Below are 23,096 nucleotides of genomic sequence, written 5' to 3'. Positions count from 1 at the left end.
CTTACGTGCAGCAGCTCTATTTGCTTCTTCGACAGCCAGATCGATTGCCCACCCTAACCCTAACCCTAACCCTCAAAACACAATCAAACTAGTGTCTTCCTCGGCGCAGTATCTCTTCCACCTGTCAGTCTCGCTCTTGCGCTTCCTGCTAGAGCGCCCCCTGGAGGCCGTTGGCCTGTAGAAATCTATAGAATGGCCGCATCATTGTATAGGCCGCATGGTTCAAAGCGTGGGAAAAAAGTAGCAGCTTATCCACCTGTTTCCTCGGAAGCCTATGGGGGCTGCCATGACAGATAACTACTTCCGCCGGTGGTTTTCTGTTTCCGGTTGCCTTGCAACAGCATGATGGCCGCTGCCGCTAAGCTAGCCCTAAACAACAAGCGTTAGGTCATAAGTGCTATATTGTTTTTAAAATGAGCTCAGGTACAACATGTGCCGTTGTTGGTTGCCACAACAATTAATGAAAATTGAATTTTTTTTCAGAAACGTCTCGTGTAGTACATCAACAACTTAGTCAAACTTGTCCGTGCCCTGCGCCCTACACGCCATGCTGAGGAAGGAGGAACGGAGACTAACACGGCTCGCGGCTTTCACACTAAAATAAATATTTGGGTTTCTGAATGTCTTCCACAGTATAACTGCTGCATGACTGCATGACTTCCCTAACCCGGCAATGTCCGAGCAGCCGCCTGTCTCCACGACTTCACTTTCCTTTAGCATTATCCACGCTGTATATTTAGCTTGATTGACGCTGTGGCTAGGTGCTACTGCTGCCTTCGGAAATAACTCGCTGTGTTTCTTCAACAGTACTTTCCCTATGTTGTTACTGTGCAGGTAGTTGTATGCTTCTGTGCTTTTGTAACTGCGTAATTCTCCACCGTCAACACCTTCAGAAAATATAAGATAAGCATTAGCCCGACGTTAGCTATGTCGATGTAGCTAACGTCGGGCTAATGCCGGGCTAATGGTTCGTGTCATCTGCCCACTCTGTGAGAACTGACGGGTGAGGCACTGTAAGAACTGTCCTCACGACTTATTAAAAGATCTGTTCTGTGTATCCACCGCTGATTTTTATCCATTCTGTCGCTTTCTTTGTGTTAAAAAGCCGGTTTTTAGAGCGAGCATGACAGCTACGTTAGTGTAAACACCGAGGTCAACCAGCTCAACCGGAAGAGCATAACCGAATATCGCGTTGAACCATGGGTAAACTCACGAAGTCAGGAATAAGGTGGATAGTCCGGAAATTACGGTACATGTTTCTACATTTGCGAACAACAGGAAGAAGAACTAATGTTTGACAGAAAAACTGTCGGGGGAGGGGGGGCACCTGGTGGCTGGTCAGCCCCTCTGGCATGGGGCTCAGCTGTGGAGGAGGATGCTTGTCTTCCGACACAGCCACATCCAGGTATCCCGCGTCGTCCTCCTCTTCTGCAGACATACAGAAACGGGAGGGAAAGATACAGAAAGGTTAAAACGATAGAGAGTGTGTGTCTGACTGTGTTTGTGTGTGTGTGTGTGTATGACAGAGATAGAAAGGGAACAACAGAAAGGCAGCCTTCAGATCTCACTGCAGCTGGAGACACGCTGCGACACACTAAGCACATTACCTCAAAATGTGAAAAAGACTTCTATACCCCGAAAAAGAGACAGAGAGAGGCAGCGCAATGGAGGAAGGAGTGACGGAAAGAGGGAGAAGCAGCGAGGCCTTGGTGAAGAAAACAACATTTTTTTTTTTCAAAACAATACTGTATCTCCGCAGGAGCAAAGGAGGTACACGGAAGTGTGTCGGCAGAAAAACACGATCCAACACATTCTCATCTCTGAATTGGCACAAAAGACATTCGACAGTCTCAAAAAAAAGAAAAAAAAAGAAAAGAAATCCCCACTTCAGCTGTAATCATAAAGACACAAGATACCAGAAGCTTCCACCGTTCCAATTAAAGACTTTGGAATGATAACAGAGGATTGGTGGAAAAGAAATATAATACCGGTGCAGATTTCCCTCGATCAACACCTAAAAATAGCAGCACTGTCCTCTTTACCTCTTTGTGATGGCTCGCAGATTTGTTTGAGGCGCGGGTCTGGTATCCACGCTTTATGGAGCCGCTCGATCCTCCATTAATGGATGCTAATCTCTCGCTATTGTTCGGGCAAAGGGGGGGTTCCTACAACTCAACCTACACATGGCGCCACGCGAGCCGCCTCATCCTTCTCTTTCTTCACACACGGGAAACTTTACTCGACCACGTCGTCCGTCTTAAATCTGAGAAAGCCCGTCTGTTTTATTCATCATAGTTACAATCAGCGAGATCTTTCTTTTTTCACAGTGCTTTCATTCCTCCCCGAAGGGATTTGTATGAAGGAAAAGTAAGACTGCGGACTCTATCTGCCTGAAACACTACTTCGGCTTGGCTAGCTTAGGAACCTGCCCATCATTCAAAGGGTTACCAAAACTTCATAAAGAGTACCAGCATCTAAAAACAGAGTAACTTTCATCTTTCAACAAAAAAAAAAAGCAAGCTGACCAACATTTACAAACTTCTCGGTCTCCTCTGCTTTTTACCCAATTGATCTTTCCTCTGCAGGAAGGAAACTTTTCGCATCACGGCTATCTTGGTCTTTTCGAGCCCATCCTTTGTTCCGCTCCTCGCCGCCTTCATGAGCTGCTGCACCTGGTCGGAGGAAGCACACAGACACAACGGAGGAGCGTTAGAGCGCGAGGAAAGTGCCATGCTGCGGAGATTCGACAACCTACGGTTGCTCCTCGGGAGAGGCAAGGAAAGTGGCGCTCGGCGTGCTCATCATGGATCTCACCATCTGCGACTCCCTGTGGGCCGCTGTGCAGCCTCTAATCAGAGAGTCTATGAGCGTATCATGGAGAGATTATGGTAACAGAGTGAGCTCCACATCAGAGCAAAAAGGGCTTGCAGAGCTCAGTGTGGGAGAATTCGGCTGACCACAAACTCCACCCTGAGCATCACAGAGGGGGCTGCAACCAGACTCCACAGACCGAGAATACACCCAGGGTGGTAGTATTTTTAAATGATGCTACTTCAGGAAAGTAGGTCATTAATTGGGGGCGAGTTGCACTGGTGTGGATGGAAGTAAATACGCAGAATATTATTCAATAATTCATGCGTCCCATAAATGCGTCTTGATATTAAACCAGGCAGGGGAGAGGGGAAAGAGAAGGCCGACAGACGGCCTCAAAGCAAAGTCAGAGTCTGAGAGGGAAAAAGCTGGGAAGGATGGTGCAGGGAGTCAGTAAAGCCCGTGAGTCAGCTGAGACTATAACGCAGCACATTTCAGCTCTGGGTGATCATCAATTCTAATAGCGAAACATCCAGCGGAGTCATTTGAGGCTCTGCGGAGAAACAGTGTGATGTGGCTGTGTTGTTCGCTCGCTGCTGGAGGTGTACCTTGATGTCATAGTTGTGTTTGCCAGAAAGCCTCATGGCCAGCTCGCGTTTGGTCTTGGCGCAGCGATCCCTCAGCCGACGCACTTCAGGGGAGAGCTACAGGTGTTGGACAGGCAAGGCACGGCGGGGGGAGGGTGGCGGGCACATCACGTTAAGACACAAGAGGAGGTAAATGTAGGGGGTGGGGGGGGGTGGGGGAGGAAATAGAAACAAAGGGAAACGGAGGCAAAGTGATCAAGGCAAAAACAAGGTTACGAAACATCGGGAATTAATCACAAGCATAGAGAGTGAAGCACTGCTTTTGGTCAAAGGGGTTATTGCTGTATTAGATGAATGGACGCTGATTCGTAGAGGGAGATGGAGGGGGAAAGGGGTGCAGGCAGTGTTCGGGCGAAATATTAAAGAAGCAAAGTCTGTCACAGCTCCCCCAGGCTGTTGAATCGAGCAGTGAACTGAGGAGGGGTGAACCTCAGGTACGAAAAATTAATCGGGCGAGACTAATTAAAAACAATGTGTTTGTGATGAAGGCTTGCGCTAACGGAAAAGTGTAACCGAGCCCTAATAGTCAAGGTTTCTTCATTAACCGCTCAACCAGTGGAGGCTGGATTCACTGGCCCGGGAAGAGTGGCGGATTTTTTCACACCGCACCTTCCTGTAATTACCTGAGCGGCAAATTTTCACTCCCGACGATACAAACCTTTTTTTTTTTTTTTTTTTCTCTCAGAGCTTTGATTCACCTCAAGATTTTCTATGATTACAATGGAATTATATCCAAACATACAACACCTCCAATATGTACAAAATATATATATGTAAAGGTAGGTATAAATCTATACATTAATAATGATTCAACTCGGCAGAACACTTTATTAATTTATTAGTACGGCGGCAAAGTTTGCTTTACACCTGCATAACGGTGCATGCACGCTAAAGGCTGCTGAAGCATTAAGGAAATGCAGCGGCACGGTGTGAATGTGCACACAGTGCCATCATGTGGAAGGCCGACACTGTGTAGCCAAGCAGCACAACGCTGATGAACAGCATCCTTGGCAGAGAAGAGGCAAAGAGATCTGAGGCTTCTCACACAGAAAAAAAAAAGAAGAAAAAAAAAGCCCTGTGTTTACTTTCAGCCCACAATGAAAGTATAAAGCCTCGACAGCCTGTTACACACTTTTCATGTTCTTTATAGTTTCCTTCCAGTTCTATACATTAATAAAGACGACCGCGCCGGAAGAGCAGGAGGGATGAAATATTCTTCTTGATTATTTTTTTTTTTAAAGTGTTTGAAAGGCAACCAAAACAATCTGGGCCTGACGTTTAACATGAATGGAGGGGATGTTCTGTGTGAGCTAAAGACACACGTTAGGCATGCATTGACACAAACACACACACACACACACCCCAAAAAGTACCTTACTCCGCGTTGGTACTTTGGTCTCGTTATCGGAATGCTCGTCATAGCTTTCAAACTCACTGGAGCTCCATCCGTTGTCGGCTGCCACCGGACCGCTGTCTCTCTGAACGTCCTCGTATATCATATCTGCTTTACACACAAGAGAAATATCACACATCAGGAACTCCGGCAGAGCGGACGGACGCCGAGATCAGACTGATCCCGTCGCAGCTACTGACCGTCATCGGGAGAGAGGGGGTCCTCGCTTGGAACGTCATCGTAGATCACCTCTGTGGCGTCCGCCGCCTGAGGCTCGGCTTCAGTCACACACACGGCTGGCAAAGAAACAAAAAAACATGAAAGTAAATTTAGATTTAAAAAAAAAAAAAAAAAGAGGGGAAAAGAGTGCTTCCTGTCTTCTATCTTTTTCTCTTTTTTCTCCCTCTCTGTGTGATAGTTGCACCTCCTGTTGTTTAATCATTCATTTACATTCCTCCCCCCCCCCAGAAATAATACACTCAAAGACACACACACACACACACACACACACACACATGACTCCACACTACATCGCCCGGATCCTTGTTGGCAATGCAGAATAGATAAAAGACGCCGGATCTCAAAGCCTTCTAGAATGTACACTGCCTTTGAATATTTACATACTTATTGTATCATTTGCATTTAAAGGTCTTCATCCTCGGGGGGATCTGGCACGTCACTCGTACATGATGCCATTACTTTGTCCACGTGATGCAACGCGATTGCATCCAGCTCGTTTGAGCTATTGACCCGCTCTATCTCCACGCTTGGCAGGATTTGTCATTAACTGCTTTCAAAGTGTTTCAGCCTAATTTAGCTCAGTGAGCTTTATTGATTTGGTTTTAAACTGTGATTTGTCTGCAACATTTTCTTCTAAGCCCCCGAACAGCAACAATCACTGTTTTCAATTAATCTGATTGGAGATGTGTATTCTGGCATGGATTATTCAGCGGAGTTCAGTCTCAAAAAATTCGAAATAACCTTGGACAGGATCCAGGAGATGAACAAAGAGCAACTGTTTCTCTACAAAAGAGGATTAGCTACACAAATGTTCTTTATGTCTCGCTGGCGTTTCCTGCGCTTGTGCATTCAGAGAGGATTCAGGATAGAGAGGAAAACAACTGGATTTGGGCTATCAGTCTGACTATCAGCATATCTGCAAAGTGGCTGGGCCTCTTGGGAGCATGCCTTGTTATTTCAAACGCGGTAAACCAGAAGTTCCTCACTGTGTTTTCTTACTTTTATTTAACTTTTCTCTACAGCAACACAATGACACTGCAGGCAGTCAAAAAAAGAAGAAAAAAAACACACCGTTGTTATGAATATGTCCTAGTTGCTAAAAATGTGAAAGAAAAGAATCGTGGCAAGGTATTTTTTCAAATCGGTGTCAGGTGATCCAATCACAGCGTGTCGAGACCGCGACCGTGGAGTGACGGGACATGTTCCATTCGACAAACAGGAAGCAGTTATTCCTAATTATCCCATGGTCAAATGAAAACACAGCATGTTTACAAAATAAACATTTATGCACTTCACAGCATGTTCATGCATATGCAAATCACTTCCTGGAGTCCTGGTGTTTGGAGAACGGAGAGTGAAAAAAAAAAGTACCAAGTGCACAAACACAAATGCGGCATTTTAAAAGACTTCTCATTAGAACCGGTCGAACAGTAGAATTCATTTAATTAGCTTTATGATTTAGATAACTGGGAGAGAGATTTGGTATAATTTACTATTCAATCCGTTCAAAACTGACTGTACACGTTTGAAATGATAGAAGAGGCCTGCGTGAGAAAACACATCAAGAGGGCGGGATGTAAAAAAAATAATAATAAATAAAAAAAAAATGGCGCGCAGCATAGCAGGGCTCCTTTGCATCTCTCATTTCTGAGCCACCTTCAAATAACGCCAGCGCTGCTGACTGAGTCGAAATCCAAAAGCAATTTTCCCTCATGGAAATGGTTCTCTATTGATCCTCATCCTGAATTAATTGGATTCATGTCATGTCTGCGCGGAAATCAAATCACGGCAGAGTGTATGTGTGTGCGAGAGACAGTGCATATTGTGTCGGCATGCGTTCGTGCGCGTGTCCATGCACACATGTGTGTGTGTGTGTGTCTGGGCCTCTTTCACCGTACAGATCAATGAACCATAAGATGACCGTCGGCCTGTAATACGGCGTTCTTGCCACCCCTGATCAAGGTCAAGAGATGCAATGTGCAGTACTAACAAAATACTTGTACACAATTTATATTGCCTGTGTCATTATGGTGTGTGTCCACGGGGTGTTTACGCAACTCTGGAGGCCCAATTGGTTTTCTAACAGATCTGCCCGCGATGTGAACACTATAATACAGGAGGTGGAACGAGGCTGAATCCCAAGGCAAGCTCAGGTTTAATCTTTTTGGTCTGAAATTGAACCCCTTGATCTACAATATAAGGTGCATCACTTCCCTGTCAATATAATTTAGTTCTGTACCTTCAGAGATCTCCCTGGAGCCGGAGCTTTCCTTGACGATTTCTGTGCCGCGGTCTCCCAAATTAGCCGGCGTCTCCACAGCTGACGGGCCCGCAGGAAGCCCCCGGAGCTCCTTTCCCACACAAGGAGCTGAGTTACCGGGCTCTGCTGCTGCTGCTGCTGCTGCTGTGGCCCTGCAAGGTACAAAAGTGTTAGCACAGTTAAAACCAACACTGAGTGCCTGGTGCCTCATTACAAGTTAATTTCAGTGAGAGGAAGGGGAGGCAGGGTGGATGGAGGTGGGTGGGGGTTGGAAATAGTTCTGTGCTATCCAAGCATTCAAAAGCATCCTCCCTTAAGGCTGACAGAACACACACTGCTGCTGTCAAAGGATGGTGATATTTATTGAGGAAGTATGACCACTATTTTTCTATTTTTTTTTTTTTCCTGTGGGCAGCTGTGCCTTTTTTTTTTTTTTTTACTTCCACCACTTGTGGTTCCTCTTCCTTTGTGCGTCTGTTCATTTGACTGCAGAGATAAACACAACAACGGATTTCAAAGACATTTGGAGGGAAGGGATTTTTCCATGACAACCTCGGCCCGTCACGGAAGTGAAAGTCATTTGAGATGGATGTCTTTGTGTATTGAATAACGTGTCTTTTCGAGCATGTTTTCTTTGTGCCGCCTCTCATTCACGTCATTGTAAAGCCATAATAACACCTTTCACAGTATGACAGTATGGATCCAAGGCTTTTTTCAGCATTTTCATTTGACATACTGTCAGTGGTCTCTTTCTTTGTACATTTAAGGAACTTTACATGAGTATTTCCATTGTTTTGCTACTTTATACTTTGCCCTAGAATTCAGGGACAAATGTTATATAATAATATATAATTGAAAACAATTAAAAAGCAATCGAAAGCAGCTTTTTTCCGGCAATATCACACCTCATGTTAGGTGGCGACCTCTGTGGCCATGGTAACTATTACCGTGTAGCACAAAGAGCGACAAAGTAAACACAAGGAGGAGGTATGATTGGACATGCTGTTGGTGTCTAGTGTGAAAAAAGAAGTCGTGTTTGTAACAGAAGTTCCAGAGGTAAGAGGTGTTTTACAGGTAACAACGCTCATGTTGTTTTGGGAGTGGTGAGGTTTTTTTCTTTTTGGCAGTCACCCGTCATCAACATGTTCAGTCCTTCTGTGTGGGGATGTGTTCAACAGCACAGATCAAGATAAAACTTTATTCGAGTCCCATGAGGGAAATTCAAACACTACTAACTAAAGCAGTTAAACCACCTTCACCTGCTCCAGCAATACAATGATTAGCAATATAACATACATTATTCAGAAACACATCATTCTGGATAATGAATACTATTACTTTTGGTAGTATAAGTATAATTCGATGACATGATTTTGTACTTTTGAAGAGTTTGAAGTCTGACAGAGTATTTTCACACTGTGGTATTGCTAGATCTACTTTGGTACAAGTTCTGAGCACAGATACAGACAGAACCTTTTATAAATAAATACACATTTTCATCACCAAATGAAAGACATCGGTGCCTTGGTGGAATTAGAGGCTCTTTTGAGGGCTTTCTTTATTTTCCTCTTTACTTTCTTGTATGCACACTTCACTTTTCCACCCACACAGGACCTTCAGTAACACTGAAAGGAGTAAAGTATTCAGGATTACACAGTGGATTATTTTCTGTGATTATTCCTGACATTTATCAACGACTAACTATTGACAGTTTGGCTGTTTGTGAGGTGAAGATGTGTTGATGAGGAAGTTGTGTTGATCACCGTATTCAGAACACCTATTGTAATGCTGCACATGTTTCAAAATATATATATATATATATAAAAATACGCCCACTACTTGTCACTTGAGTTACTTAACTTGCCCCTGAGCACTGTCAAATCATTATCTGTCATGCCTGCAGGCTTACCAAAATCACCGCTGGCTTTTTGAGTGAAAACATGCGCTGAACTAGCTATTAAAAACTCACTCTAACATCACAGGGGAAAATCTTGTTGACACAGTTATCACATGGCCTGTGTTGACGCTGCCAGTTAGGGATTGTCCTCCCCCACATGACTGATAATATGACAGGACACAGCGTGTAGGAGAATCCCGTCTACACTAATTAAATCTGTCCCTCTGCTAAACACCTCAGCAACACTCACAAAGCCAGCAAGCAACAGCAGCAGCAGCAGCAGCAGCAGCAACAACAGCAGCCACTCAGAGTGACGGCCAAGTTGTAGGTAAACAAGACAAGGCAGGGAAATAATGCACACAAAATACTGTAATTTGGAGCTGCTCGGGAGGCAGCCGGCTTTCAGGACTCTTACTTTACAACAAAGTGGTGAGGTATCTGGATGGCAACACATTCTGATTTTTAGTGAAGATTGAATGATGACTAATTGTGTCTCCTCATGTGAGTTAAGGAGTGCAGGCAGAGTGAGGCTCACAGCTCTAGGGGTCCTAAAGTAGTTTTTTAAGGTTAGCAGAAGGCAGGCCATCATAAAGTACTAAAACCTGAGGTTGGCCCCCGCCAAATGGTGGGAGATGCCCAAACTTTTATGTTCCCATAGAGGGATGGGGAACCCATTTGGGTCATTTTGGGGACAAGACCTACAGTTGACCGCAGCCAGGTCAGATGAGTTAGGGGAGAAGAGTAGGGAAACAGGTCAACTCCTCTTTTAGTCTATTGGATAATATGCCAAAATGACCAATTAGAAGAAGTGGGTGGTTACTGGAAAAGGGGCTCTAAAGGCCGGTGCAGGAAAGGAAGAGGGGGTGGCACTTGGAAAACCTCCTAAGAGCAAAGGCTGAGGTTTTGAGGGAGCATAGGGCAGAGCATTTTGGCATTGTTTTGTTCACAGATTTGATAATATCAGAACGCGGCCGCTTCTGACCGGACTCGAGGCGCTAGATTCTGTTTTAATAAAGATTGCTTCTTCACTCCATCCAGCCTTGACTCCGCAGACTCCTTTTATGATCAAACTACACGCCGACACCTTAAAGAGGAGAAGCCCAGAAACCACAGTGGCAAAGAAAAGAAAATCGTCTGCATTTGACAGTCTCCGAAACCATCATCTTCCCTTGTAGGCCACAGCGCCAGGTGGACTCTAGGTTACAAGTCAGAAACAGAGGAGCGCATGTCCAGAGCAGACATGGATACAGCATGATGATAGCAGACAGTTTGTGGCATCTGTGTAACTGTACGCAGAGTAGTGATCCGCAAGATTCATGAGAATAATGTAGAAAGCGTCAATCATAAAAGCAACTCTACAAACTATTTCAGTAAACCTTAACAATCTGGTCTAAAACGTGCAAGAATTAACATATTTGGTAGTAAGCATTAAATAGCATCTAATCAATTTATCTCTGATCGGATATGGCATTGTATTTGATTTCGAATGATTTTGCATGATCTTGCATAGAGAATAGTGCATAATACTGTATTATGATCTCCTGTTTGGTTTCTAATTAAAGTTTTACTCGTTGTAACAGTGTCTAAGTGGGACATATCTTTGGTCTCACAAGGGGATAATTAATTGGGTTATGATTTAGATACATGGTTTATAATTAGGGTAACACTGGATTTGCTTATTGTCTAATAAAGACCACAAATGTAGTTTTTATCTAATTCGACACAAAGTACCAAAATTCCTAACCCTTAATTCGCCTGATGTTTAAACAGAAGTTTATAATCACAATCGTTGACTTGCCAGAAAACATTTTTAATAGCGAACAACATTAAACAAAGTCCAAATAACATTGAATAAATATAGTCAGCCATTTGAAACTGTTGATCATATTCTTCTATAAAGAAATAACCAATTTCGAATGCTGCTTAACTTGTGTGTCACTTTGCACCGTGCATTCTGAACATAGCGTCACGTTATCCTAGAAAAATGACAGGTGGCTGCGTAACATCTTCCATGCCACAGTTAACCAGTATCATAAAATGAAGATGAAGCAACTTTTGACTAGAAAGATCATTCAGTGCATATTACATCAATATGCAATTGAAATGTGTACTTCAATAACACAATAATAACAGGTTTAACCAACTAGTATGTCTGTTGTCGACTAGCAAGGGAAGAGTTTAATCGACTAGTTGATTAAACGCTTATAAATATGTTTTATTTTCTCGCCATAGACGGTGAGTTCATGGGGGAAATATTGGGTCTCTGTAAATAAATTAAATAAAGAGTGTAGTCTAGACCAACTGTATCCAATTGCAGGTACAGCATTGTAAATAAATTATATAACGCATTATATAAACATTGTCTTATTTCTGGTTGTGTGTGTGTTTGTGTGTGTGTGTGTGTCATGCTCTCCCTTGTTGTGCTGTAAATGCCCACCACATATCTGGAAATAGATGTACAGTAGTGCTCTGCCAGCACCTCATATCGCAGAGCTGCTGATAGTCGCCATTTGGCTTCGCAGCGTTGTCAAGCTGCAAAAAGTCTACAACATATCACTCTGCCGCGTTCTCCGTGATGCTGAATCATTCGTCTCAATCTAAAGAAACAAAAACGATCCCGGCCCACGTGGAAAACAAAATAAAGCCCCGCTTGTCAACGCATTGCTTACGATAAACTGATCCCTAGTCATTAGAATTGTTTGTGCGGGAAAAAGGAATGGCGGCAGAACGACGGCGGCACGCGGCTCCTCTGCCTGCTGACTCGTATGCGTCGGTGTCAGCTGTGAGTGATTGGAGCAGCGCAGCTATCGATCCAGGCGTATCTTTGCATAACCCCTTTGCAACTTATCTGCGCCCATAAGCCCCAGTGAGTCATACAGCTCAAGGAGAGAAGCAGGAATCATTTTTCAATGCAAATGACACAGCCCCGAGGCAGAGCACAGCCTAAAGCGGAAGCAGCCTGAATGCAAATCTCGCACTTCCATCTGTTTTCATTCCCTTCAGCGACTGTGCCAGGGCAGCACTACCTGCGATAGCTCTCCCTGTTTTTGCCCCCTGGTCCCTCTCGAGCATAGCTGTTCTTTATAACTGCACAAGCATTGTGCCGACCATACTGATGGAGCTCTGTTTGTCCTCAGGTCATAAATCTCCTCACACAAACAACTGCCCACTCCTCACGTTGAACCATTCCCACGATGCACCAGTTGTTACAGCCGCCGAAGTTGCTCCGTACGTGACCGACTCCAGCTAGGTAGCTCTCAAAGCTTTTGGCTCGTGGCTTCTTGTTTTAATTGCGCACACAAATTTGTTTTTAATGGGGTTTTCTTTTTTTTACAATATCACCTTCTTAGCGCTTTCACAGCACATCCAACTGAGGCGAGTACAACAGGGCGAGAGGGTCAGAAAGTGGCTGTGAAAAATAAATGTGTTCTGGAGGCTACATTAAGTAAGTTTTCCTCGCAAGGTCAAAAGTGTGAAGTTCTGCAAGGCTGCAAAGAGGCGAAAAAGAAGGTGAAGTCAATCCAAACAGCTGAAGTAAAGTTTTATTCTCTGAGGTTAGAGTTCTGTGTACATAAAAAAAAAAAAAAACACAAAGACACACACAAGCCACGTTGTCATGGTATCTTTTGTGGCAATCTTTTCGTTGCTGGGGTTCCAGGCGACGCACTTAATGAAAACTATCTGTCAAGTGGTAAAGCGAAACTCAGAAGTAAGCGGTGGCATCAAACACACTGGAGCACACATCACACTCACAGGAGAGAAATGCTGCCTTGAGCCTAATAGCTGTAACGCGCTGATGTGCTGTCATTGCGCTGTTACAAAGAAAAAAAAACACATATTTCTTGCAATAACAATCGCAAAGTCATTTTGGCAATATTATTCTAAAAGTGCTGACAGATGTGCTGGATGTGTGCTGACAGTCTTAACACCTTGATGGCGGAAAATGCTATTGATAGCTCTTCTTTTAAAAGGGCCGACTATTGACTAAACCCAAGTGGAAATGTGCACTCAGCAGAAATCTCCCTGCATGAGAAATTGCCAAGACCTCACTGCGACTCTGCAGCACACACACACACACACACACACAAATGCACCCAAGCACACACACACACACACACACACACACACACATATGCGGGTCTTTCATGCACAGACACATTTGCACAGCAGACAAACACACATATACACAATCTCATACCTGTACACAAAGTACAGGCACCTCTTTTCAACACAGGAAAGCCCACAGGAATCCAAACCCTCAGTAGAGGTTTCTCAGCACACTTCCTATCGAGGCACAGGTGGGGGGGCTGCATGAGAGGCTGGAGAGGGATGGTTCTGACAAGATCCAGACCAAAGAGTGTTTGAAAAGATGTTTTATGTTTGCTTTGAGCTGAGAACAATACAGGAAATCAGATAATGTAAAAAGAAACAAAAAACAGCGGAGCGTATGTGAGGGTTGGGCGATGTAATGAGCTGGTTTATGTCAACAGTGAAACATCACAGTGGTCGATGACATCATCGCTGGAGAGTCAACTCTTATAAAAGGTACGAAACCTTTTTCTTGATACTAATTCATACTTTCTACATGACTTTGTTTATACTTATGTGAGATACTAAATACTAATTTCTAATATTTTGTATTTATTCACATGTGAAGGGCGAGACATGGTGAAAAAAGGGATTCATGACAATATAACCATTTGCATTTTATGTAAGGCCGCTTATTTCATTTTTGTCAACAACACTTGAAAACGGTGAAAAAACAACAGTTTCTTGCAGAACCACGAAACGAATGATGGCATCAACCAATCACGCCATCGCAACACCAAGGTTATGAAACAAACAAAGCCATCGAGGCAGCGGTGGACCGGCAACTCACATATTCTGCACGTTTAAATGACTGTTTTGATCAAAGTAGTCTGGTGCATTTGAAGAGAGCGCAGGTAAATCCCACATATATGTGTCTGTGCAGGGAACGATCGAGGATACTCATCTCAATTCACCTTTGTCACATTTTGTTTATAATTCTGCATCCTTTCCTTCCATATAATGAAGGATAATGACACAAACATCACAAGCAACTCGCCCGTCGTTGTCCTGAGTTGTGACGTGGCACAGAGCGGGACTGGTTGACACCTTCATGCAAAAAGCTCAGAAATATCTACCTGATTCTTTGGAGAAATGATGCGGCTTTATTCACTTTCTTTGGAGAAGCGTTCATGACAACGGGTTTATAACATATACTGAGGTGTACATTAATCGCACTAAGGGAGAAAAAGGCCTACAGACAGGCGGAGCACAGTTCCAACATTTTTTTTTTAAACTTGTTTCCGAGCAGAGAATAGGAGGCTGACTCTGTTTTCATTCCTAGTTCTGCAGCTGAATTAAAACAAGCTTTGACTGGTTTGTAAATAGTGATTAAATCAGCACTTCAGTAAATCAGGCGCATGGAGGTGTTGTTATAATTAGAATAAAGCAATCTTCATTTTTTTTTTCAACCTGAAAAACACATACTCGTCAGCTGCAAGGCGTTAAACGGTTTTGATAAATTACTCCAATTGGCTCTTTTTTTTTTTTTTACACAGTATAGAACCCCTGTATAAAAGTGGTATAAGCTTTTTACGGTATTTATTTCACCTTGATTTATATCGACTGATGGGACTTTAAATTGCTTCGGGCATTAAATAGGATGGCTGTCTTTCAAACTCACTGATGGCGAGCTAAAGTATCCTTCAGAAAAACTCTGTCTGACTCTGCCTGTCAGCTACAGGGCCGCCGCTCTGTAGGTCACTTTGACTGCCAACCTCCCAACGGAGGCGGGCAGGCAAAAAGACGGCTGCCTTAGAGGAATCAATAAACTCACATTATCATGTACTGTGCTGAGGCCTTAAAGCAAACTGCCTTCTTTTGATTGTATGAGAGATGCAGCCCGACTGCAGCAGGGTTGGGGGTCATTTCATTCATACAGTACTCCTACTCACCGACAAAAGTATTCCGAGACTGCAGTTCAACACACATTATGAATAATAAAGCCTATTATGATTAGCTGGAATATAGGAACGCTCATTCAGAAGTCCCACAAGTTTCAAAAGCTATTTCCCTCTGAGGCAACAAGACAATAAAATACACTTTAGTCTGTTTTCAGTTTGATGTGCCAAGGTCTTTGAGATATCTGCCTCTTAAAGCTCTGAACACCCACACAGGTACTTTCACTTATCCTTGCTGATTAGACTCAGGTAGGCGGACCCGCACTGAGAATTACGTGAGGTCACCAGACTCCATTTATGCACTATACACAATGATAAAGGTGCAATTTGTCCCACCCTGACAAGCGCAGCGAAGCCAACAGGAGAGGGAGAGAGCTGTCAGTCACACACGCCGACACAGTCGCTAGAGAACGGCTACATAAATAAAAGCAGAATGCAACCACTCATTTGCAAACAAAATTTGTTCACGGACAGCAGTTTTACAAAGTGTCCCTGAGTCCATGTAGTAATACCCTTTATACAATCATGTAGTCATCACCTCGTCTCATCCTTGCTTGAGAACGACTGAGCCTTTCGAGGATGCCCCAATCATGACTTTATCACCTGTTCCCAATTAACCTGTTTACCTGCGAAATGCTTCCAAACAGGTGTTTGTTGAGCTTCCACAACTTTCTTTTTATTGCCCCCATCTCAACTTCTTTAAACGTGTTGCTGGCAAATTCAGTATAAGCATGTATTTACAAAAATCTGATGATTTTATGATTTGTTTTTACAAAAATCTGTGAAGTTGATGTGGTAAAACATAAATTTATGTATATTTATATATATGTATATATATGTATATATGTATATAACATGTATATATATGTATATATGTATATATGTATATAATATATATATATGTATATATGTATGTATATATATATAGAATATATTAAAGTTATATATATATATATACATATATATTCTATATACACATATGATGTTTTACCACATCAACTTCACTGATTTTTGTAAATATGTGCTTATCCTGAATTTGATGCCAGCAACACATTTAAAGAAGTTGAGACGGGGGCAATAAAAAGAATATTTTACATGTACGATTATCATATTTATTTATGTTTTATATAATCTTATCAAATTTAAATTTAATAAGATAAATCTAAATTAAATTTTTACCACCCAAAGCACTGACAGATGACATTTGAAATTCTCAAGATATGTCCTTTCAAAAACAGTGTCCCAGATGGTCATCCATTCTAAAATCAGTGTTATTATTTTACATTTGGACTATTTGGACCTGGTGAATGGACTTACATTTATATTTTTCAGTCTACTGACCACTCGAAGCGCTTTACAACACTTGCCACATTCACCCATCCACACACACATGCATACACTGGCAGAGGCTGCCATGCAAGGGGCCATCTGCACATCAGCAGCAATTTGGGGTTCAGTATCTTGCTCAAGGACACTTCGACAGCTCAGGGGGAGCTGGGATTCGACCCAGCGACCGATATTAGTTCCATGCCTTTTTGAAGACGAACATCTTCACATGTCACAGTAACACTACTTCATGCTGGCATCCTGGAATGGCTCATATACACAGACACTTGAAGCCATCAATATTATTAGATACAATTGTGTAAGGATGAAAGATTTCTGTTCCCCTCCACTGTATTGGTTTAGCAGCAAAAGATATTTTTTGTATTATTCATCCATCTTGATGTTTTGTTGTTAGTTGCTGAGTTTTGGAGATACCAGTAATAGAGACGTCTGCCTTCTTTGAATATAATGGAACTAGATTGCACTCATGAGCCAGTTACTCAAGACAATCCACAGACCTTGTTGTGAGCGGTTTCTTGTTGAAACTATTTTCTTTCTACCTGGCAAACCGCATCACCACACAGAAGGCAGAGACATTGCTGTTGAGCTTTGGAAATGTATTTTTCGGGGCGGTTTGAGCACCACAGGCCGACTGCCATCTAGCGCCATTACATTAGAGAGAAGGCAGATCTCTCACATCTCTCTTCCTCGGCGACTCACACCAAAACAGTCTGGACGGATAAACAGCGCTGCACGAGGAGGAGAAATATGTTTTTATTTTATCTTGGGGTGTCACTTTAAGCAAAAAATACAACATTGTTTGCGCGGCTACATCACACCAGGGTTAATGGAAAAATGTGAGTTAAACTAATGGAAGCTGAAGGGAAATAGATTCATCTTAACGCTGCATAGCAAACTCTAAACAAAGCTAATGATACCATACCGTAGGCATCGTCATGAATTAGTCAATCCTCTGATTTCCCTCTAGAGTTGAATCAGCGACATCACTTTATACTTGACATTATCTCTTGTCAGTGCGAAGTGTGTGACACGCCATCTGGCACCTACGAGTTGTACAAATAGATGCGGCGTGACATCACATCTATCTGAAACCCACTGTGGTGTAGTGCTTGGATGGAGTGTGAGCATGACATTATCTCAGACGTAACGACACACTGATGCGTTGCGATGTCGAAATTTTCCTCCACCGCCCTTTCGTGATTTTCCCCCCCGTACAGTGATAGGAATCGGAGGAAACTTACCAGCTGGGTGACTCATTAACTGGAACATCTGTCAAAAGAAGGAAAAACAGCAACCATGAAACAAACTATTCCAAAGCAAACAGAGAACTTACTTGGAGAAATGACAAAGACAACTTTCGAAAAAGACAAGTTTTGAGGGAGTGTGTGACTTTGTGCTGCGGTAACTTATTCTCTCCTCAAAACAAACTAACAAGTCACCTTCTGGATCTGAATCATACCTGCTCACATCAAGTCTGAGATAATTGGGTAGATGGTGAAACAGCTTAAAACTGACGTGCGCTGTTGCGCTTTTGTTTTCACGGCAGAGGTGAAAACAAACAAAGGTGCTGGTGAACAAATGCCGTGATTGACTTTCCTTTGGATCCCGCCATGTAAACTCCTGTCATCTGGCGAGGGAGGCATCCGAGTCTCAGCAGCACTCAACCCTCGATTATGTAACAGACCCCCACCACACACTATTATCAACGCCCAGAATTCCCTTATGCATCCCCACAGCCCACTTAACGGATTACCACACACAGACTTGGTGAGAAAGCTTTTTAATTAAACACTAATCGCCTCACTTTGTCCAACAGAACTTCTCCGAGACCTAAATCTCCCTCTTTATCTGGGCGTGTAATTACCAGGGCTGTTTGGCGACGTTAGCCAGGTAGTAAATATATCATACTTATATCTACATAACTTCATCCAATTAAGGGGAAAGTTAACTGTGCTCTCTTATGCCTGTCTGCCCGAGGCAGAATTCCAACTCCTGTTAAGTAGAGATTAAAAACCAAACACAACTGACTGAAGTCACTCACGCGGCGCCAGGCTTTAAGAAAACCGATCAGATTACATTTTACGAAAGGATAAACATAAAAATGTACAAATTAGAGCCAAACTGTTGTCATCAGGGATGGATTATTGTACAGTCAATGTGTTGTTATACTCCCAGCGAACAGTTTGATGTCAGTGGGTTTTGGTCAAAGTACAGAAACTTTCATCACTGTGCGGTGACTCAGCAATAAACAAAACGGTTTAAGTTACATTAATTAAAGCCAGATAGTCTCAAACTGTCCACGCCCATCAGCAACGTTAGAGAATAACTTTTTACTCATTCACTGTACTTTTATTTGGTTTCCCGGTGCACAGTATTTCCCAAGCTGCCAGATGAGCCTAAGACATTTTATTGCATGTGTATTGACATTTTTCATCATTACCCACAATAAAGTTTGAGGATATTCTCTTGTACTTTTGCCAGTTTTTCCGTTCCATGCTACTTCATAACTCACTTCTACTCCAGAGAATTTGAGAAACATTTATCTTACTTTAGTTACTTATCATCGATAATCATGATCTAATATTACAACAAATATGATGCGTGTAATAATATAAGACTTACATAATGGATGGCTAATGTTACTTCTGGTCGACGCCTGCTAAAGTTACTACAGGTTATTTGCTGTTCAGTTGAGACGACTGGGCTTATTGTTGTTTTTTTCAATCAGCAGGCTAAGTAATGAGTAATTTGTGAAATATTATGAGTAAGTGCTCTTTAAAAATACATCCTGATGTTAATCATGTAGTTTTACCTCCAGTAGTTCACAATTAAACCATATGGGATTGGTTTATTTAACACTGCCTGCAGACCAGTGCAAACTTTTTTACTTTTAGATTGCCCTGCCCCAGCTGACCCAGAGCTCTGAAATCTCAGCAAGTGAACAAGAACAATTGATTCAGCGCCCAAAAAAATCAACCTGGAAATGTGTTTACCTGCAGTCGAAACTGAAGCCACATCCGTATTGGCAGCTCCCTCCTGTCCAGCAGGAGGCGATGTCTGTGCGCTGCCCGCGTCTGTTTTTAACGTCTCGCCGCCGTCCTGTTTCGACACCTGGACGGATCCAACAGCGCCAGAGTCGATCCCTTTACCGTCCTCCTGAAGTTTCTCCTCATCCGTGTCCTCGAATGTAAACTCTTCCCCTTGCTCTTCGTCCTCCTCCTCTTCGTCCTCCTTCGGCGGTGGCTGAGACATCACAGTCGACATAATCCCTGAAAAAGAGACACAGTTCAGTTGTAGACACTTTGTCCCAGATTTTAGTTCTTTGAAAAATATACGGTTTCACAATTATCCTCTAATGATGCATTTAAAAACAATGAAGTTAAGATCATGTTTATTCTTCCTCCAGGGATTCGCAGCCCTCGAACATATTGCTCTAATCCACATCGAAGTCTTTACTACTGCATCTGATAAGAAGCCGCACTTGATATGAACTCGTGAGTTACAGCTTGAACCTTAATGTGCTATTTCCAGACGGCCGTTTATATGATAGGTATTATTTGGATGAGGGCGGACAAAGGTAAATGGACTCTGGATTGGAATGTTCTCCGGTCTTTATAAACATTGCTAAAGCCGCTTCGCAAAAACAGTCGCGTGAAAAATACCTCGATCAAAATCAGTGCTGCACTGAATAACAGCGAGCCGGACCGAGATGAACTTTTAACCCTGCAGCGTGTTCACATCTACCTCAGTATATTATGTGTTTTTTTGTGTATAAAAACACCCTAAATTTGGCAACTTTTTCAAGCATGCTATACATGATATACAACCGGAGCAATGTGCACTCACAAAACGCTCCATATATGTGGAGCACAGACAGAGTGTAATCCTTCCACTGTAAACATGACATATGGCCGTTGGAAAGGCTGTTAGTTAAATCAAAGAGTCTGGGGAGGCTTAGTGGCAGATTAATTAAGATATCCACACACCCACTGATGAAAAACATGTTCCCCAACATTACAGACCTCAATTATCTGAGAGGCTAATTTCATCTCGTCTTATCAATGAAAACAGTTACGACGGCAGACAACACATTTTAGGAATTAATTAGAAATTAAATGGAGTGACTCCGACAATTTTACAAAGTTAAAGTGTGTTTACAAGTCTTAGGAGGTACCACTGCATATGTGGAAAAAAAAAAAAATTGTGTCAAGTCTTTTGTGGCTACAGTTGCCTCCAGTGATGTCATACGGCGGCAGAGTTGCATTGTGGTTCTGGTTCTGGCTCTGGTTCTAATGTATGGGTTTTGATGATTTGTTTGTCTGTCCATAAAGAGTCAAAAGGTGTTATGGAGGGCAGCTGAATGATTTTCAAAAGCTGGCGCCTACATCTGACTATAAAGCAACAAATGTCTGTCTGTCCTTCAGATGTCTCGAGAACTGTTCATCAGATGTTCTTCACACTTTTCAGGCTTGTTGTCGATGGGCCTACGGAAGCGCAGTGACAAATTTGGTGCAACTTCGACACGCAAACCATCCAGTGTGAACCGGAGCCTCAGCACTCTGGCTTTCATTTATCTACAGACTGAGGCTGGGCTCATCTCACGGGTAAGCAGACATAAACAAAAATGAGATCAGCGTGGTGCCACCAGTTAAACCGGTCTAGATGAGTAGGGAGATGCCGCCAACAAGGCTTTTTGTTCGAAGTTTTTTGTGAATAGTAACATGCTAGCTAAGGTTAGCTTCAAGGGCTAATAGGCTAGAGTATCGAGTTTTTTGACAGCACTGTCAGCTTCTCCGGGATTCCTCTCTCACTGGTTGTTGTGGTCCGGCTCGGAAATCATCCAGATTTAAATCATAAATATCAAGCATGATTGATATTATCAGGGCAGCTTAAGGTTTACGACTGAGTTACCCACAAGGCAACTGAGTCAAATCATTGGTGGCAATTTATCTGATTACATGCAGCTTCCTCTGGAGCCATAAAAGGCCTTTCACTTCTTTTCTTTCACACAGGCAGTACTACTCCCCAAGACCTGCAAACACCAACCTTAACATTTGAAGTTACACTTTAACGAAGGTTTATCGATATACAAAGCATTTGCAAACACACATTGTGTTTTACAGTGATATTGGACCCGCAGTACTTCGTCAGCTGTAATCATGGAAATTGGATTTGTCGTTAGCATATTGTCAAAATAAGATGTACATTTTCCATGACAAACATGCCCTGAAGGTACTAAATTGCCGCATGCAGTAAGTGTTTCATTATTTCACCGAGCGGGGGATTTTCTATGACGTACACACTGTTTCTGTACATGTTGGTGCACTGTTCCTGAACCCAGCATCTGCTTTGCATTTTGATGAGCAGAGAACTGCTTCCAACATTCTTGAGCCTGATGGGGCAGTTTGTCGGGCTCCTCTGAGAAAATGACAGCATGGGGCGGAGGCGGCTGAACGTGGGCCAGCCGCGGGGGGTATACAGCCCTGAAACACGCTGCTTGCGGATTGTAAAATGCTTTGTCATCACCTATTGTTCAACCTGGACACAAGTGCTGTCACGATGTCAGTTATGGTCCTCGTTATCTTTTACTACAGCCCACTGACAGCTGACGTGAGGCTTGTTAGCGCTGTGGCTCAGGAACCGTGTTAGCCTTGAATTGGAAGTCACCGCCGTGCGAGCTAAAGCAGACTTTAAATGACAGCGAGTTTAAAAGTTATGTGAAGGGAAAAGCGGCTTTCTGAGATCATCTCCCTGCATGTTTACAAGTACGATATGCCACAGCAGCCTTTGTGCCACAAACACAGTTTTTCCAGTCGGCCCACTCGTTGGTGAAATCAACAAAGACTCCTTTGTGGAGGGGAAAAACTTCTGTTGAGTCTGAGAGAGCATTGTTTCTTCACTCGTCACTGCAGTACTGATTAGCTCACAGGTCATTAGGCCATGGCTGTGCAGTCTATGGTATGGCTTGTGCAACTTGCGAATAAATGGAGGATTTTGTCTAAAGAAAGCAGCATCCTTTGAATATAAGTTATAGAAAGTGTACGACTGAATTGAAAGTTATCGCCGCAATACCGCCACGGATGAAAGCCACGCCGACTGAACTGCTATTCATGACCATTCGCTGGAGTGCGAGCATAAAAGCGCCCTGAGATCTCTGCGATACAATCGATATTTTCACATTCTTGCAATTAACGGCTGGCGCCTCGAATAAAAAGTTTAGCTTGCGAGCGCTGAGACAAAAAACCCCCAAAGATTGTCTCTTGAAAGGCTCTCCTCAGAATCAGAATGACAGGTATGCTGAGCAACTTTCTTTGAGGGGAGGCATTTGGACAAGCCATCAAACAAACTCCAGCTTAGAAAAATAAAGAGCCTCGGGAGTGTTACTGTGTGAAAGCTATTCTTGAGGGGAAAATAAGATACATCACAGAATAGAGATGAAACCGACTCCTACACACCCTGTCCCTGACCTACATAGAGCTCTGCAAACTCTCCCGCTGTGTACCAAATGTGGTAA

At 43.0% G+C, this 23,096-nt stretch overlaps 1 protein-coding gene across 4 annotated transcripts in view; it reads right to left on the bottom strand.

The window, feature by feature from the left end:
* arhgef10la (Rho guanine nucleotide exchange factor (GEF) 10-like a) overlaps window positions 1–23,096 on the bottom strand; it is a 125,847-nt gene that overhangs the window by 95,596 nt on the left and 7,155 nt on the right. Inside the window, exons 2-9 of one of the 4 annotated variants that reach the window (XM_030420240.1) lie at window positions 19,576–19,851; window positions 17,824–17,851; window positions 7,331–7,503; window positions 5,052–5,147; window positions 4,820–4,959; window positions 3,420–3,515; window positions 2,564–2,672; window positions 1,328–1,428 (exon numbers count right to left, since the gene is read on the bottom strand). In XM_030420240.1, coding sequence (XP_030276100.1) covers window positions 1,328–1,428; window positions 2,564–2,672; window positions 3,420–3,515; window positions 4,820–4,959; window positions 5,052–5,147; window positions 7,331–7,503; window positions 17,824–17,851; window positions 19,576–19,846 — 1,014 coding nt within the window. In that variant the 5' untranslated portion in view covers window positions 19,847–19,851. The remainder of the gene's footprint in view (window positions 1–1,327; window positions 1,429–2,563; window positions 2,673–3,419; window positions 3,516–4,819; window positions 4,960–5,051; window positions 5,148–7,330; window positions 7,504–17,823; window positions 17,852–19,575; window positions 19,852–23,096) is intronic. The other 3 variants (XM_030420241.1, XM_030420242.1, XM_030420243.1) reach the window with 3 other exon arrangements.

This window comes from Sparus aurata, chromosome 6 (genome assembly GCF_900880675.1).
Source record: "Sparus aurata chromosome 6, fSpaAur1.1, whole genome shotgun sequence".
Lineage (NCBI taxonomy): Eukaryota > Metazoa > Chordata > Actinopteri > Spariformes > Sparidae > Sparus > Sparus aurata.
The sequence above is the reverse complement of the archived record's forward strand: the minus strand, read 5'-3'. Positions and strand labels throughout refer to the sequence as shown.